At 40.8% G+C, this 17,328-nt stretch overlaps 1 protein-coding gene across 1 annotated transcript; it reads left to right on the top strand.

The window, feature by feature from the left end:
- Nucleotides 1-1,093: 1,093 nt before the first annotated feature.
- On the top strand, nt 1,094-9,728 carry LOC146645869 (G protein-coupled receptor 37-like 1). Its single transcript, XM_085394874.1, has 4 exons — nt 1,094-2,382; nt 4,568-4,876; nt 5,404-5,772; nt 5,995-9,728. The coding sequence occupies exons 1-4, from the start codon at nt 1,678-1,680 to the stop codon at nt 6,166-6,168; spliced, it is 1,557 nt and encodes a 518-aa protein (XP_085251000.1). The 5' UTR covers nt 1,094-1,677; the 3' UTR covers nt 6,169-9,728.
- The last annotated feature ends 7,600 nt before the right edge of the window (nt 9,729-17,328 follow it).

Below are 17,328 nucleotides of genomic sequence, written 5' to 3'. Positions count from 1 at the left end.
AAGAAAATGGATGGATGGATGTCTGTCCTGCTTGCATACATTTATGCTTTCTATTGATTTTTTTTAGATAATGTTTTTTTAAACTGAAAACAAGAACATAGTTTTGCCTACCTACACCTACTGAGTGCTGAAGTTGTAACTTTAGTTTTGGTTTTGTCATTTCTTACAGGACACACAGTTTACTCTTTCAGTGATCAAATCAAATGGGAAAATGCAGGGCTTACAATTAATAAATATATAATAACTGAAAATAAAATAAAGCATCATAAGATATTTAGTCTTATTAGAGAATACCTTTTTCATCCAGTTAAGTTAATATGTGCATGGACGCATGCACTTGTATGTTGTACGTACAATGGCTGTCATTGGGGAGATCACTCACAGCTAAGTCACTGTTTATAGGTGTGCACAGGTGACACGAGAGTATAGCCCTCCATAAAAACATGGCAGAGAAAGAATTTTACATTGAAATCAATGATAGCAGTAGAAGTACAACTTCCAGTAGAAAAAAACGTTTAGAAAACTTAAAAGTCAATTTTTAAAGACGTTTTCTATCAGATGACCAACTTAGACAATGCTGCAGAAGGACTGAACAAACACATATCCTGAAATGTTTTAAAATAGCTACTAGATGATAGCTGCTAGTCTAGATGAAATAATGGATGTATTAACTGGTGTAACTGTAACTGTAACTCTACCAGGTAAAAGAGAGAAGAAGAAAAAAACGCTTTAGCAGGATAGAAAGTGTCATTATAGAATCATACAGTCAGTCTTTGATGATATTGCTAAGTTTAGACAAGTACAAACTCAAAAAGAGAAGCAGTTTCATCAACACTCTTTCTCAGTCAACTCACCTGCTTCCCAAGTACACCCACCACCACCAGGGGGCAGCAGAACTGAGAATTTGTTAAAAATGCGTGTGTGAGAGAAGGTGAGAGACAAAAACAGCAAAAGAAAGTATGCGTGCATGATCGTGCAGACAAATGTGTGTATTTGTGTGTGTGCCAGCCTTGTTTGTATGCTTGTGTGTCCCGACAAAGGCTCCATCCAGCCGTGCTGCAGAGGGGTGCTCGTTCCCAGAGATCCTCAGAGCTCCAGGACGCCCAGTCTCTGCGCTGCCTGCAGCCAAGACACAGCAGCCCAGACACGGACACACACCCTGCTGCTGCCCCCACCATCCCGCTTCTCCTGGAGCCTCAACACCTGTTTGGATTATTAATGGATGGGAAAAACAGAGGGAAGTTTTAAAGTGAGTAAAGTGGGGGTGTTTGCAGTTTGAAGAGAAGAGATAACAGAGGACCCCTCTATCCTGGACCTCAAACTTGTAGAAAAACTGACTGGCTATCTTCAGAAACAGGCTTTTTCTATAACTGGAAATATTTTTAAACTGGGCAGAGTTTTATGAAACAATTTCAAAGTAATCTTAGCATTCCTTTTTAGTTGATTTTTGACCCCCGTCCCCCCACACGCAATTTTATGGATTTCTGGACTTGCTCAATCTAATTGAAATTTATTGGAAACTTTGCCAACATACAAATTGTTGTTTTCAGTGGATTGGAAATTTCTGGGAACATTTCTGGATTTTTACTGAATTATTTACAGATTTCGTAGCAACAGGTAGTCCTGAACTCTTCTGGTTTGAGTTTAAAAGGAAACTGTCATATTAAGTTTTGCATCATGGCTCTGTCAGTCGGTCTGTGGCTGTGTCTGTATCTGCTGCTGCTGCTTACTGATGCAAAGAGTGTTGGGCAACATGACGGGCAGCACAGCAATAATGATAAACCTTCCTCCCCTGTCGAACCAAAGCCCCTTTGGATTGGCAAACCGGTCAAAACCCAGGATGAATCTTACGTCCTTGACAAGAGCCTCCCCCAAACCGAGGTGCTGGACCTGGACCTTGACCGTAACCGCCGCCAAGCCCGTGGTGCGGATGAGGAGGAGCAACAGTCCACCTTTGGTGATTCCTTTGAAAATGAATGGGTTACAGCGCCTCAAGTTACTGAGTTCAGCAATAAAACGACTACAGTGGCAGGAAAGGTTCATGAAGATGATGACCTCCACACAAACAGCTCCAACACTGACCATGATGCTCCAGGACTTTTCAACCCCTTTTACCCCCTGATGGAGGGCTCATATGCAGCCTACGCCATCCTCTTCCTGGCCGGCCTGGTGCTGGCAGTGGGCGTAGTAGGAAACATGGCAGTCATGTGCATTGTCTGGAACAACTATTACATGAGGTCAGCCTGGAACTACCTACTGGCCAGCATGGCATTTTGGGACTTCCTAGTTCTGGTTCTGTGCCTTCCAGTGGTGGTCCTCAACCAGCTATCCCATAGGAGGATCCTGGGTGACATCACCTGTTGCATGGTGCCTTATATGGAGGTGGGTGTGGCTTATGTTAAAAAAGCAGGAAGTCAGTGTAACGACATAATTTGTTTTTCTTTTTTTTGTCCTATGAAGTCTTAAAGGAGTATACATCTGCTGTTGGACAGCTGACTGTACAAATACAAATGTGAAGCAGAAATTTTACCCAAACTGCTGATGTAGAAAACATCAGCAGATCCAAAGATTAAGATTTCCTTTACAACTACTTGTGTAAAATGACAACAAATATAAAAAAAACTCCAAAATTACAGGCATGTGCTAGTTCTGTAATAATCAATATAATAGCGGCAACTGACCTCAATTTTATTGTTTTACATTTCTAATCTTAATGAGACTAACAGCTGTAGATAGTATTAAAGAAGAAATGATGATTAATTCAATTCAATTTAATTGATATAGCGCCAAATCACAACAACAGTCACCTCAAGGTGCTTTATATTGTAAGGTAGAGCCTACAATAATGCATACAGAGAAAAAAAAACAACAATCATATGAGCCCCTATGAGCACTTTGGCGACAGTGGGAAGGAAAAACTCCCTTTAAACAGGAAGAAACCTCCACCAGAACCAGACTCAAGAAAACACTCAATGCATCATGGGAATCCCCGGCAGCCTACGTCTATTGCAGCATAACTAAGGGAGGATTCAGGGTCACCTGGTCCAGCCCTAACTATATGCTTTAGCAAAAAGGAAAGTTTGAAGCCTAATCTTGAAAGTAGAGATAGTGTCTGTCTCCTGAATCCAAACTGGAAGCTGGTTCCACAGAAGAGGGGCCTGAAAACTGAAGGCTCTGCCTCCCATTCTACTTTTAAATACTCTAGGAACAACAAGTAGGCCTGCAGAGCGAGAGCGAAGTGCTCTAATAGGGTGATATGGTACTACAAGGTCATTAAGATAAGATGGGGCCTGATTATTTAAGACCTTGTATGTGATTCATGTTTTTATGTTATTTTGTTACTGATTGTCCAAAATGTAAGTCTGTTACTAGATTAGTTTACTGGCAGCTTTATTAGTAAACTAATTAAAGATGGTGCTGCAGGACAGCCACACTGAAATGTGCTCGCTGGCTCTTTGAAATACCCAAACAACTGCATATTACATATATTACACTACTAGAGTATCAGTTTTTTGGTCCATCACACAGAAAATGGTTGGAATGGTCACAGGAAACAGTGTGGTTAAGATTTGCTCTACAACTTCCTGCTACAGCTTGCAGTTAAACAAAAAAAAACTTGGAGATGAAAATGTGTTTGTATGATTAAGTGCCTTCCTATGGCCGACACTGCCGGCTCTCTGTCCATCGTCTATAGAATCAAGCAGCTTTGGAGGTACTGATTGCTGTTGTAGGTATACTCATTGTTCAAATCTATGCTACTCACATCACAGAGGCACAGAGATGCCATTGTGTTTCCATCTGACACTCACATTTACATCTATGGGCAGTTTAACATCACCAATTGACCCCAATAACTGCATGTCTTTGGACTGTGGGAGGAAGCCAGAGTACCCGAAGAGAACCACCGCAAACATGGGGAGAACATGCAAACTACACACAGATATATGAACTGTTAATACATTATGATATATTAACAGTATAACATTAACAAAAAGACTATTTTGTATAGAAGCATATGGGAAAACAATCCTCAGCTGTCTTACACTTTGACCTCAGTAAACATTTTCCATATGACTTAATGGGGTCTATTGACAATTCCAGGGTGACTAAATAAAACAGAATACTGATGCTGTTCATTATGATCAGTGTTAGATTTAAAAGAGATGATCTGTTGGTTATGCTCCACGAGAAGTCATTAGCCACTGAGCATGCATTGTCCTCTGTTTCAACATTAGGCCCAGTTAGCTTGTTTGCAAAGCACCAGGATGGAGACAATCAAAACGCTCAGCTTGAGGCTTCATAGCCTATTGGTGATGTCATAGTAACCATGCCTCTCATCATATATATTTATGATATGGACTTGAACATGTGACATACTGAATCTTTTTCATCAGGTGAGCTACGTGAGATAAGGTAATAGACTGATTTCAGAAATAGCAACATGAACTCAATAAAAGAGGATTTAGCAGTTTTACTGTAAACTGTTTAACTTTTTGGCACAGTTTCCTTCTCTGATGAGAATGGCCACATTGACTTACTGCTGTTGTTACCCTCCTCTTCCCTGCAGGTTGTGTCTCTGGGCATCACCTCCTTCACTTTGTGTGCTCTGGGTATCGATCGCTTCCACGCCGCCACCTCGTCCTCCCAGCCAAAGGCTCGGCGGGTGGAGCGCTGTCGCTCAGTGCTGATGAAGATGGTGCTGGTGTGGCTCTCAGCTCTGCTGCTGTCCAGCCCTGAAATCTTCCTATGGCAGCTCAGCCAGGCCGTGTCTCCATCCACCGGCCGGCTGGTCGACTCTTGCACCATCACGCCCTCCTCTCCTCTGTCCCTCTACCTGCCTGATTCCCTTCACTCCCTGCTGCTCAGGTATCACCAGGTGAGACCAAAGCAGACGTACGCACTGAACTGACCAACACATAGTATCCGTGTGTTGATTAGGTGACACGGAACATGTAAATCTGGACCTAGAGCGTATATAATGGTGCTTCTCTCTTTAACTGGTGGCCGTCCACATGTTGTGTACACTAGCACTGAAGAAATGGACACCAGTTGGACACCGTCAAAAGAGCACCAGTAGGAGCTCAAATGAAAGTAAAAAAAATGAAGCATTTCTGTTTGTTTTCTGGTTTATTGAATTAATGAGTAAGGATTTAGTAAGGACAGAGATATCACGGGTTTGTCTCAGAGGAGCAGCTTCATCACACAGGTTGGCTCAGAGGTCATAAAACCACATTTAGTTTTCTGTCCAGAACATTTTAGGTAAAAGCAGAAAGATCTGAGTTCCTGAAAGGGCAATTTAGCTGTGGAGAAAAGCTGTTGTGGCTTTTTTTTGCCCAGACAAAAGCAGAATGTTCCCAAAGTTCTCCTCCTTCAGCTCTTACTGTTTTAACCTCTGTGCTTCAGGGTCGTATGTGGTGGTGTTTTGGCTGCTACTTCTGCCTCCCTGTCCTCTTCACCATCCTTTGCCAAATGGCCACCCGGAATGTCACCAGCGACTCCAGCGCCACCCAAAAGCAGCGTAACCTCGACGAACGCTCCAACCAGAAGCGTCAACAACACCAAACCTTGGAGCGACAGCTGAACTGCACTCTACTAGCTCTAGCTGTTGTGTATGGCGTGTGTGCTCTCCCCGAGCATGTCTGCAACATCACGCTGGCCTACATGCACATCACCATCTCCGAAGACACTGCCACCATGCTGGTGCTGTTACATCACTTCCTGTTGTTCTTCAAGTCATCAGTGACGCCGGTGCTGCTGCTGTGCCTGTGTAAGGTAGGTTGCCACCGAGCTACAAGGTGTTTTCTCAAAGACGTCTGTACAACTGAAGCCTTTTTCCAAGCAGAGAATTCACCACCTGCTGTCCACTACCCATTTAGAGAAATGGCAGATGGTTGAAAAGGTTGAATTCCTTGCATATTGGTCCTCTGGAGTATTGTGTTTGATTTTGTGCGTATAGTTGTCACTTACCAAAGCTGTGCATTGTCTGCATTTCAGGCTCTTGGCCAAGCCTTCATGGACTGCTGCTGCTGCTGCTGTCAGGAGTGTCAGCCAACCGGAGCCCAAGGCTCTCCAGGACCTCCCCAGGTCAAACTCAAGGGGGCCAATGAGACGTCCATCTTCTTTGATAAGGCTAAAGACACGTCAGCCATTTTGTCCATCTCTAGCTAGAGCAACAAGTCTGTCTCTGATTGTAGATCATCTCTTCTTCTCTTAGTCTTTCCTCCTTTGCTCCTTTCTACAACATTACCTGTATACCCATCGTCTCCTTCTACACGTTCTTTCCATTTTTCCCTATTTTGAAAATATTTTTCAACTTTCTGTCTGTTCTCTTCTCTTCTACCGGAATATCGTTTGAATGATACTCCCATGTGGACTCAGAGTTACCCCCTTCAGCTTCCTGTCAGTGCAGGAAGTAATGTTTAATCTGTAGCAAGATTAGAAGAAGATGGTGTACTTGCACAACCAGTTGTTATAAATGCAGGAGCCTGTTTCAGGACTCTGAAAGAACTCATCTCTCTGGCCTCCTGCTGCACAATATATGGAAATGTCTTGAAAGTCTTCCTTGGTTACGCTCCTTAGATCGATGCTGTGAGGCTCGAGTTCGTTGTGTTTTTTTGGAACATTAATTTAAACTCATTTATATGCAACATTAGTTTGGTGCAAAGCATAGAAGTTTCCTGCTGTCATAAGAGGTGAACTGGGCTGAGCATAAATTTGAAATTAGTATGACATTTTAATATAAACATTTGGTCTGCTTAAATATAAAATGAAAAACTTCTGGAACTGATTGAACTGAAACATTTCATTGACACAGACCAGCCTGAAACAGCTTCACATTAGTTAAACAAATGTTGCTGTTGAGGCAGAAATAATCCTGTGAAATCCTTTCCTGTAAAATGGGATACAAGTTATCCTGGTCACTGCATTTTACTTTTTCTTTAACAACAGTTTCTGGCTATGAACTAGTTTGTGTTTGCATGTTAGTTTCTCCAGTGGAAAAATAATGCTAATGTACAGAGGGTTAACTTTAGCTTCCCAAATTTAATTTAGAGTGCACTCACACCTGCACTTTTTAATGCAGTTAAATCTGATTCTCAATATGAATTATCTGGGTGTGACTACAGTGATGAACAAACACAACAAGGACCTTTACAGGTGGTTTTATCCTGGTCCCAAACAAACTTTGGAACAGTTCGTTTATGGGTGGGATGATGAGCGGCTCATATTCACATAACTTTGCTCTTTGTGTACAGAGTAAGTGTTTAAAAATGCTTTTAGAAATGTTTGAACGTTTCAACCAAAAGTAAATAAGTTTAGACCTTAAAACTATTTTTCTTTGAAAACCAGAAAATTCCAAGAACTTTGATGGAAATCAATGGAAATTCCTAAAAGTTGACAACAAACATTTACCATTTATCTTGATGCAAAAATGTAGAAGCAAAAACTCTCATCTACAATTTAAAGAAAGGATTCAGGTTAGATTATTTCTGCCTCCAGTGCAGTGCTGCCTTTCAGCAATGTTTGCAGCATCTGTTCAGCAACAACCAGGGAAGAATTTTATTGAACTGTGCAGCTCATATATGCATAATATGCACTTGTGGAAGGAAAATCAGGATGTGTTTAAAGTTATTTCTATGGGTTCTGTTTTGGGAAAGGATGTGGTGCTTCATGAGGCCACAAACCCATCCTGAAGCAATAAGATGAAGAAAGTGGTGAAACGAGGAGGATATCTGAAGAGTTTTTGAACAGGACTCTCACCCTCTCAATACTGAGGTGCTCTGTTTGTACAGGAGGTTCTGCTGTGTAGTTTTAAGAGATGTAATCTGTATTTAACACAGTGCTTTCACTCAGACCGTCAATCTCAAACAACTAGAACAAAAGAAGAAAGAGAACCATGAATGTAGCTTATTTTTAATGCTAGATGTGTAACTAATTACATATTTGTATGGCAGGAAATGAGTTATTAGTTTTTTGTATGTCACAAGAATGCATTTGTAATATCTGATGTCACCATGATGAATTTCTGACCATTGGCTCAGCAGATGGTGCCTTATTGTTTCCCTGCCCAGAGCCCTGACTGTAAAAGCCCTTTTCCACTAATACCCAGTCGACTCGACTTGGTTTTTGGTTATTTTCCATTACAATTGGGTACTCCCTAGTGTGCGTAGGGTCTGTATAGCAATGCAGTCCCGTAATGACACTTGGATGTGAAACAAACAGGGTGTTGGGGCGATGGTATACCTGCTGCTCAGTTTAAAAGTTGTTGTCAGACTCCGGGACCACGGTGTTGTTTTCTGTGGAGCCGTTTCCCTCGTTGCTGGGTTTCAAAAATGGCTGGGTTTCACTCTCGTGACTCACTGAGTGACGGCATTGACTAGCCAATTGGTGGGGTACAGTCTGTTGACATCATGTTTTTTGGATTGGACTTGGAACGGCAGCCAAGTAGATACTAAAAAATACCTGGTACCTGTTAATACCACACGCCAGGGGAAACCCTAAACACCGAGTGAAACTGAACCGAGCAGATCCATACTAGTGGAAAAGGGCTCTAAGTGCCAGTAAAAACTAGTCATACTAACTTTGCAAAATGTTGACTGCCTTATTTTAAGATTTGCAGAACAGCCTTTAAACAAGTGCTTTTTAGTCACTATTTCAAATCTGCAAATTAAACCTGGAGGGGGGAAAAAAGATCTGCTCTGCTACAACTCACAATTGTTGACACCGATGATGTTAATCAAGTTGACTTTGTGGTAACAAGGTCTAATATGTGGTAAAAAGATGTTACTACACATTTGATATGGAAGAAATTACCATGGCCGCACAGATGAGTTGGAGAGTCATTGAAACCTTGTAGGAAGAAGTATAAAGAAGTATACTACACTCTGCTTGGGTCTAAATGACGTAAAGTTGTCTTCAGATACAGAGTGGGAGAAGCTCTACATGCCACTTTTTGTCTGTGATTTCATGGACTCATGTGTCCATGTCTGTAACAGAGTATAACTCCATCTGTGGAGTGCAGCTAGGCAGGTGGTGATAATGTTTTGACTCCTCAGTAGTATGACTGCTATTGGATTGGTACCAAAACTATGTTACAGAGAGTTTCGAACTCAACATTTAAATTGCTAAAAGCTGACAGTTTGTTTCAATACCTCGGTCCAAGCTCTGGAATTTGATATTTGGTGCCATAATTTTGTGTTATCTGTTAGAACAGAAGAGAAATGTGGATGAACATTAGAAACAAAGGTAGAAACTGTTGCACCACATCAAAAATTGAAATGATAAAGTTAGATAAAGTGAAAGATTAAATACCATTTATACTTCTTTTTGGTCTTTTCCGTGTCGTTGTGCTACTGATGAGCAGTTGTTGGAGTCGTGTTGTTTTGATAAATGAAAAAGAAAGTTTTGGATTCACCAAGGGTTGGCTAAGCAACGAGAGGATGATGAAATTCAGCTGCATCCAGGAGTTTAAACGTTACCGTGGTCGTTTCAAGAAATTATTTGAGTTGTACTTTATGTTTGTTAGAGAGAATCTAAATCTACACTTAGTTTGTTCTTGTGATGCCATGAAATGGAGACTGGAATCCTTTCACAATAAGCAACTTTACCAATAGAAACTCACAGGTTTGCTTCCTGCAGCCACCTGCATGTAAATTAGAATTTCTTCTGGAAATTTCTCTGTATCATTGCAGGGTCTTTAACTTACAATATAAAGCTCCTTGAGGTGACTGTTGTCGTGATTTGGTGTTATATAAATAAAACTGAATTGAAAAATTCCTCAAGTCTGTTTCATGAATCTGTAAAATACAACTTTACCAACAGCAGGTGGAACAACAGTTATGCTACAAGAGTTTATCTCTCACAGTTTGTTTGAACTTTTGAATCCGTGCAGCTGGAAAGCAAAGTCTGGTAATTTAGCCAGTGCTTTTTAAATATGTCACACTATAGGAAACAGACTAAAACACCACCTGGTGGGTGCTGCAGGTTTCTTTTTGGAGTGACAGCACCACCACTTGTTCTTTCATAGACTCATTCTTCATGTTGCAAAAATAAATGTGATTTTCCATATTGACTTCTCTTCATTTGACATAATATATCTAACCAAAACCACAAAAACGTAAACTTTAAACTGCTGTAGATTGTGTTTTATATCAGCGGTCCCCAACCTCCGGGCCTCGGACCGGTACCGGTCCGTGAGTCGTTTGGTACCGGGCCGCGAGAGTTGAGGCTCAGGTGTGAAATGTATAGTTTTCAGGGTTTTTATCGGTTTCCAGCGTTATTTTGTTATCGTTTTTATCGTTTACTTGGTTTTCCTGGGTCTTTTCACGTGTGCTATGAATAAATTTTCTTTTTTTCGGTACCGGTACTAGTTTTATTTTGTTGTATTTATCCGCAACACCTTAAAGACCGGTCCGTGAAAATATTGTCGGGCATAAACCGGTCCGTGGCGCAAAAAAGGTTGGGGACCGCTGCTTTATATTATACAAGGTTTGCTGTCCCGTAAACTCAATAAGATGAGGCATAGAGCAATTAAATAAGTGTGAACACACTGGAGAAACTGTAAGATCTGGGAACAAGTGGAAAGACAACATTACTGCTGACAGGGCAACAAAGCTTTTAAAACAGGACTTTACAAAATACAAATGTACTGTTCTTCCCCTGCTGTATGTTGCAGGACCTTCCTGAGAAGGTCCTGAGAACTACAACTATAAGGTCCTGAGAAGATTAAAAAGAGAGAGGTGGTTTGCAGAGCCTCGTCCAGCAGCTGAAAATCCATCTTGTTGTTTCCACAGTTGTCAGAAAGCCTGTTTGAGGTCCTTCTCACTTCCCTTTTTAACCGTGTCCTTTTTGTTGCAACATGCTGTTGGTTCCACAGACCCTGACTGGTCGAGGTGTTTTTTTGTGATGCTAAATTTCAGAAACATCAACTTACATGTAATATTCACAGGTCTGTTGAAGATCACGGCTGTAGAATTCTTAAATTTAGCGTTCAGTCAGTGAACCTGTTTTTCATTCTTGTTGGGATTCAACAGCTGTTTTAAAATTTCAACACTGAAAAAAACTCAAGTCCTTCTAAGTTTAGGATTTTCTTTTAACTAAACATTAAAATTTATACAATGTGAAGCAAATAAAAGCAACAAATCCCATATATGCGCTGGAACAGCCAAATAATCAAGTAAAAAGTGAAATGACTCATCACTTTAGCTCAAATTAGTAATACATTTATGTATGTGTCAAATCATTTATGCATTCTTTGATTGGTTTTCATAGAAAATCTTTGTATTTTGGTAAATATAAATGAATGAAACAGGTATGAATTTCACTCTGTGGAGAATTTAAAGGTCCTAATTGTAGCTTCTTGGTTCCTCTCTGAGTTCTTGGTTTGAGGGTCTCATTAAAGCTTTTAAAGCATTTGTCCAACATGCTGTTTTAAATGGAGTACAGGGATCCTCTCTCTGAGAAGAGTCTAATAGTGAGGAGGATTTTCCTTCAGCAGAGCCGCTGCTGCTCTGCATGTCAATGACCTCACTACTGTCCTGTCTCCATGGGATACAAGCCCAAATTCTCCCTCACACACACACACACACACACACACACACACACACACACACACACACACACACACACACACACACACACAGTTCTGTTAATCTCGAAACTCAAACTTTTGTAATCTGTGTGAGCGTCTTTCCTGCCCTGTCTTTGCCTGGTTACTCCGAGCAACCAATGAAGGTTATTTAAAAATGTAAACGTCCTGTAGACGGACAAACGGACACAGAGACGGAGGATAAAACCCCACCAAAATAGGCTATATGTAAGGACACACATCATCCATAGTGATCTAATCAACCCAACTGATGGATTATCACCACCAATTAATAATTTTCATTACAAAAGAAGCTGTAATTTTTAAAATATATTTTGTTTATTCAAAGCTTCTTAAAGTTGGATTAAATATTGGCTGTGAACTCTATTTAATATGTAAAGGGGGAATGCTTCTAAAAAAATAAGAGTTCATCACATGTATGTGTAAATTACAAAACTGTCGATTAGGATCGTAAGCACCCAATCCAGCTTTCTGAGTCAGGACTGGACCAATATCTGATCCAATAAAAAGGAGACTTGAGGTGCTGAACTTTATGTAATTTGGTACGTTTATGTAATTTGAGCGCCTCTAAAATCTGCTTATGAATCGTGGATGAAAGAGTGGAACGAGGTGGAGAAACAGGGAGAGTGAGAGAGAGACTGAGTCAGAGTTGGAGGAACAGAGTGTTTCAGGAGGCTGGAGATGTTGTTCTCATTAGCAGTGATGAGAGCTCGCCCCTGTGATCCAAACTGGTGAACAAACCGCCTCTGTTCACTAATGAACGCACACACAGGGGCGACTAGACCTCCATTGGTCATGCGAAAGTGTCACTGGGACAGACTGGATGGGAACCAACTACTGGCTGCAGTTGCATAACAGGAAGGTCACAGGTTCGAGCCCCACATCGGTAGTCGAGGTTGGTGCGTCTTTACTGCTACATTTCTAAATGCAGTTTATAGCCTCTTTTTCTTTTATATGATTAAACTAAAGTTTGGGATTTCATGACTGTAACCTCATGTTTACAGTTTTAGTTGTAATGTAAAAACTTTTCTATTGTTTTAGCAGCACAATGGTGGACAAGCCGAGACAATAATACTCTTACATGTGTATTATGATTAGCCTGCCATCAGTTTAATAACTGTTAGTATTTTTCAAAGAAAGCACAGAAAAACAAACAAACTAAGATTAGCAGTAAAATGTAAAGATTATGTCATTATAAATAATACATCTTTGGGTTTTGGAAGAATTAACACAAAACATAAGTAAATAAATACGAGTGGAAAAGAATATCTAAGACTTTTACAACTTTTTTTTTTTTTAACATTTAATGACATTAGCACCCATCCGACCACCAGGGACAAATACCGATTTCTGCACATCTTCATGAGGTAATCTGGTTTTTGATCATAAATTATTATCTTTTTTGCCAATGCTTATTTTCTGTTTGTATTATGTGTCATAATAGTAATGCTAACAATTACTATGATCATTTATTATTTCCAAGGTGCTTGAGAAGGTTGTGGCAGCACAGTTAATTGATTACTTAGAGACTAATCAGCTCATTCATCCAATGCAGTTCGGTTTTAGACCAAAATTTTCCACAGAAATGGCAAATTGCTATTTCGTTGAAAATATTAAGTGTAATCTGGATAATGGTAATGTTGTGGGTGCAGTGTTCCTTGACCTAAAAAAGGCTTTTGACACTGTCAGCCATGACATACTTCTTTCCGAGTTGATAAAATTTGACTTTTCAAAGCAGGCAGTTGATTGGTTTGAGTCTCATCTTCACAAAAGAGAGCAGTGTGTGAGGGTTGATAAAGAAAAGTCGTCCATGTTGGAAAACAGAATGGGTTTTCCCCAAGGATCTGTTCTTGTCCCATTGCTGTTTAGTTTGTTTATAAATGATTTGCCTGCCAGTTGTCCAAAAGCTAACTGCCAAATTTGTGCAGATGATGCAGTTATACACGTACCAGCTAAGTCACCTGGCGAGGCAGCAGACACCTTAACGCAGGGGTAGGCAACTCCAGGCCTCGAGTGCCGGTGTCCTGCAGGTTTTAGATGTGTCCATGATCCATCACAGCTGATTTAAAGGGCTAAATGGCTCCTCAGCATTTCTTGAAGTTCTCCAGAGGCCTGGTAATGAACTAATCATTTGATTCAGGTGTGTTAACCCAGGGTGCGATCTGAAACCTGCAGGACACCGGCCCTCGAGGCCTGGAGTTGCCTACCCCTGCCTTAACGGCACATCTAAATGATGTCTAACAATGGCTGGAACATAATCATCTTGTATTGAATTAAGTTTCTCTGTCATTTTTCATATTGTATGACAGTTTGGACCCAAGCAGCACCATCTACACTTCAGCCTGTGGTGTCCTTATATAACCAATCTTTAAAAATAATGGATAAAATAAAATGTATCTGTTTTGATTGTAAGCCCAACAAAGGACAATTGTTGAAAATTAGCAATAGCTATAAACGTATGTGTGTTACATCAGTTTCATGTTTTGTACTTGGACTATGTTAAACTGCACTGTCCCTTTAAAATAAATAAATTCAAATTCAAACTGCTTTAAACACAGATCCTAAGGATAAAACTCATCGGGAGACCTTGACCCCACAAATCATGTCAACACACCCAACTGTACAGTGTTAAAAAACTATGGCTAGTTTCCTTCTTTATAACAGCTGTGGGAGGTTTCCTGTATCGCACTCATCTGGATGATGGCGTTGGGAATTACTTCTCTTTGGTTGCCAGATGTTGAGATGCAGAGTTTTAGCAGATCAGTGTCTGCTGGGCTCAGCTCCACCAAACTGGACCTCTCAACTGTGCTAGCACTGTTGGGGCCTTTTGCGCACGCACGCACGCACGCACGCACGCACACACACACACACACACACACACACACACACACACACACACACACACACACACACACACACACACACACACACACACACACACACACACACACACACCTGGTACTTTATATCTTAATGTTTAGTCTTCTAATCCAAAAACAAAGGCTCCCATTAGCTTGGCCACATTTACTTTAAATGAATCCAAACCAAAACAACGAAATTCATCAGTCCATTGAAGGCGTCTAATCTTGTGGTGTCAGAAAAGATGCTACTGTGTTTCGTGAGCATAAAATTATTTACAAAGTAAAAAACTAAGCAGATGTTTGACACTAGTAACGCAGGGTTAAAAATGGTCCAAAGCATTTTTAAAACCTGGAAGGATGCAGTGAACCATCACATGCCAGAATCTTCAGTAAACATGATCACTTAAACGTTTGAGGAAAATCAGACGATAACAAATCAACAGTAGAACTCACAGCTCTGTCTCAAAGTGAAAACAAAAGCATTTTCACACATAATGTGACAAAGAATGGCTAATGATAAAAAAAAATGGCTTCGACTTGTCAGAAAGACTGAACTCTGGAGTAATTCAGAAGGGTCACCAGGTCTGATGATTTACTCTCTTCCAGAGTGATGGGCATCCTTGGATAAGAAGAAGAAACACTGATGAAGTGATGCATCTATCACAGCTAGTAAGATAACAGTTTTTTTTACACAGTGACTGGCCACCAGTCGACAGAGTAACCGTAACCCTGCTGACAATCTTTGAGACGCGCTGCAGAAGCTTGAAGCAGTGATCTGACCCCTGCTATTATCAATACAAGCTCTCAGTGAAAAATGAAAGAAACACTGGACAGAATTAAATATTGTGACATTGCATGAGCTTATTTAAACAATGCCAACATGAATGCATGCCAATAAAATATCAATGCTTTTTTTTCTGGCCCAGCAGTGTATACGGCTTATGATAAAGCTCTGAGCCCTCACAGTGGACCTTTTAAACAGCATAAACATAAGTGTTTGCAGCAGAATTCAGAAGCTCCACATGATAGGACAAATGTCCTGCAGTTCATTATTGGTCACTAATCACTCTCAGGTATTGAGCTGACTCATAAATTTAGAGTTTTGGAAACAAACATAAAAAATGCTCGATCGGTTTGGTGCATGCAACATAAAAAGGTTTCTCTGTCGTCCTCATTACTTTGCATCTGAAAAGGCAACCTCGCGCTCCCCGTGTGAAATCCACTGATATGGAGAACTTCTCTGGAAAAGTGTGTGTGAATCTTGGCCCTCTTATCGCCAAGATGAGGCCGAGTGAATGAAGAGCAACAAGTGTGTATGTGTGAGGATGTGTGCGTTCATTTGTGTGTCTTCGAGTCCAAGCTCAATGAACACAAACTAATCTGACCTGAATGTCTCATGCATGCATACACGCACACACACGCACACACACACACACACACACACACACACACACACACACACACACACACACACAAAACCAGGAGCACAATGTTGGTTTTGTTCTGTGGGAAAACTGATGAGGAAAGGAGTTAAGAGGAGGAGGGGAATACCGTTGCCATGGCTACAAGGACGGGGTCCCCGATGGAGAGCTGGGTTGACTCTCACTGGAAACAAATACATGCACACACACACACTGGTGGGACCACCTTGTACTGCAGACAGGAAACTGTGAGGCCTGCTTCTTTGTCGATTGGTATAAAAGTAGTTACACACACACACACACACACACACACACTTCACACTATGAAAGAGAAGTTTTGCCCACTTGTCGACAAGTAGCTCAGAGAAAAAAATGGAGGGAGGGTCTGCGGAGAGAGGAATGGATGGATGCAGAGAAGGAGAAATGAGGATAAGGTTAGACTTAGTTGGGAGTTTTTATCAGTGCGATCACGTCACAACCAAATGACCAAATGACCAGCGTTTTCCTTTTTTCCCTTTCAGCTTCTTTTCTTCTGCTTTTTTTGTCCGTCTGCTTTTGAATCGCTGAGAAAACGGAGCTCCACACTGCTTTTTCTCTCCTCTAAACTGTCACTTACCCACCAAAATACAACCCTGAATGGAAAGAGAGTTGCTGGCGTGATGCAACCATACATTCCTCGGGAGGCCGTGCTGGAGGGATTCGACATGCTTCAAACTAAGAGCTTTGTTGAATGTCCATCCATCATACAATAATTTATAAAATGAACTTCATGTTCAAACTAGAGCTGGAACCCATAATCTCGCAAGGAAAGTGTTTATTTAGGACAATGAGCATAGACGTCTATAAAACTGTCTGCAACCAGGGGAGTCGCCCTCTGCTGGCCATCACAGAGAATGCAGGGTTAAGGATAGAAAGCAAGTTTAAGGCACTTCCTCGTTGGCTTCATTTTTCCAACCCAGATGTTTTATGTTGTCTGCGCTCTTAACACAGGAATTTTCTACATAAGATATTTAGGAATGTATCTGCTCTAATGGGAAAGCTAGCGTTAGCTGTCATTAGTCCACTGAAAGTCAAGTGAGTGACTTTCAGTTAGTTTCGATCATTCAAAACTAAAGTAAAAAAGAGAGAAAAATAAAGATGTTTAACTTCTTAGTTTGCCATTGACAGCAGCTATTTACCAGTAAAATTCCCTTTATTGCCCTCTTATTAAACAGTAAGTGGCGTCACCTAGTGGCAGTAGAGGGTACTACAGCAAACCTACAAAACATCTTCTGGCAGTTACACCATCTCACATTTTTCCTCTGGATTAATCATTAATGTCTTTTTAATCATTAATCACCTTAACTGCAATAAATCTCCGATACCTCCAGTATGTCAGCCCTGTAATGTGTTGGGAATTATAATGAGTGTTGACCACAAGTCATTTATTTTATCGTGGGAA

Source organism: Rhamphochromis longiceps, linkage group LG20 (genome assembly GCF_057381845.1).
Source record: "Rhamphochromis longiceps isolate RC_006_pf linkage group LG20, R_longiceps_female_GT1.1, whole genome shotgun sequence".
Classification (NCBI taxonomy): domain Eukaryota; kingdom Metazoa; phylum Chordata; class Actinopteri; order Cichliformes; family Cichlidae; genus Rhamphochromis; species Rhamphochromis longiceps.
Note: the sequence above shows the minus strand (reverse complement) of the source record. Positions and strands in the feature narration are given on the sequence as shown.

Coding starts and splice junctions, on each gene's coding strand:
- LOC146645869 (XM_085394874.1), top strand. CDS start 1,678: ATGGCTCTGTCAGTCGGTCTGTGGCTGTGTCTGTATCTGCTGCTGCTG. Junction 2,383..4,567: donor GCATGGTGCCTTATATGGAG/GTGGGTGTGGCT, acceptor TCTTCCCTGCAG/GTTGTGTCTCTGGGCATCAC. Junction 4,877..5,403: donor TGCTGCTCAGGTATCACCAG/GTGAGACCAAAG, acceptor TCTGTGCTTCAG/GGTCGTATGTGGTGGTGTTT.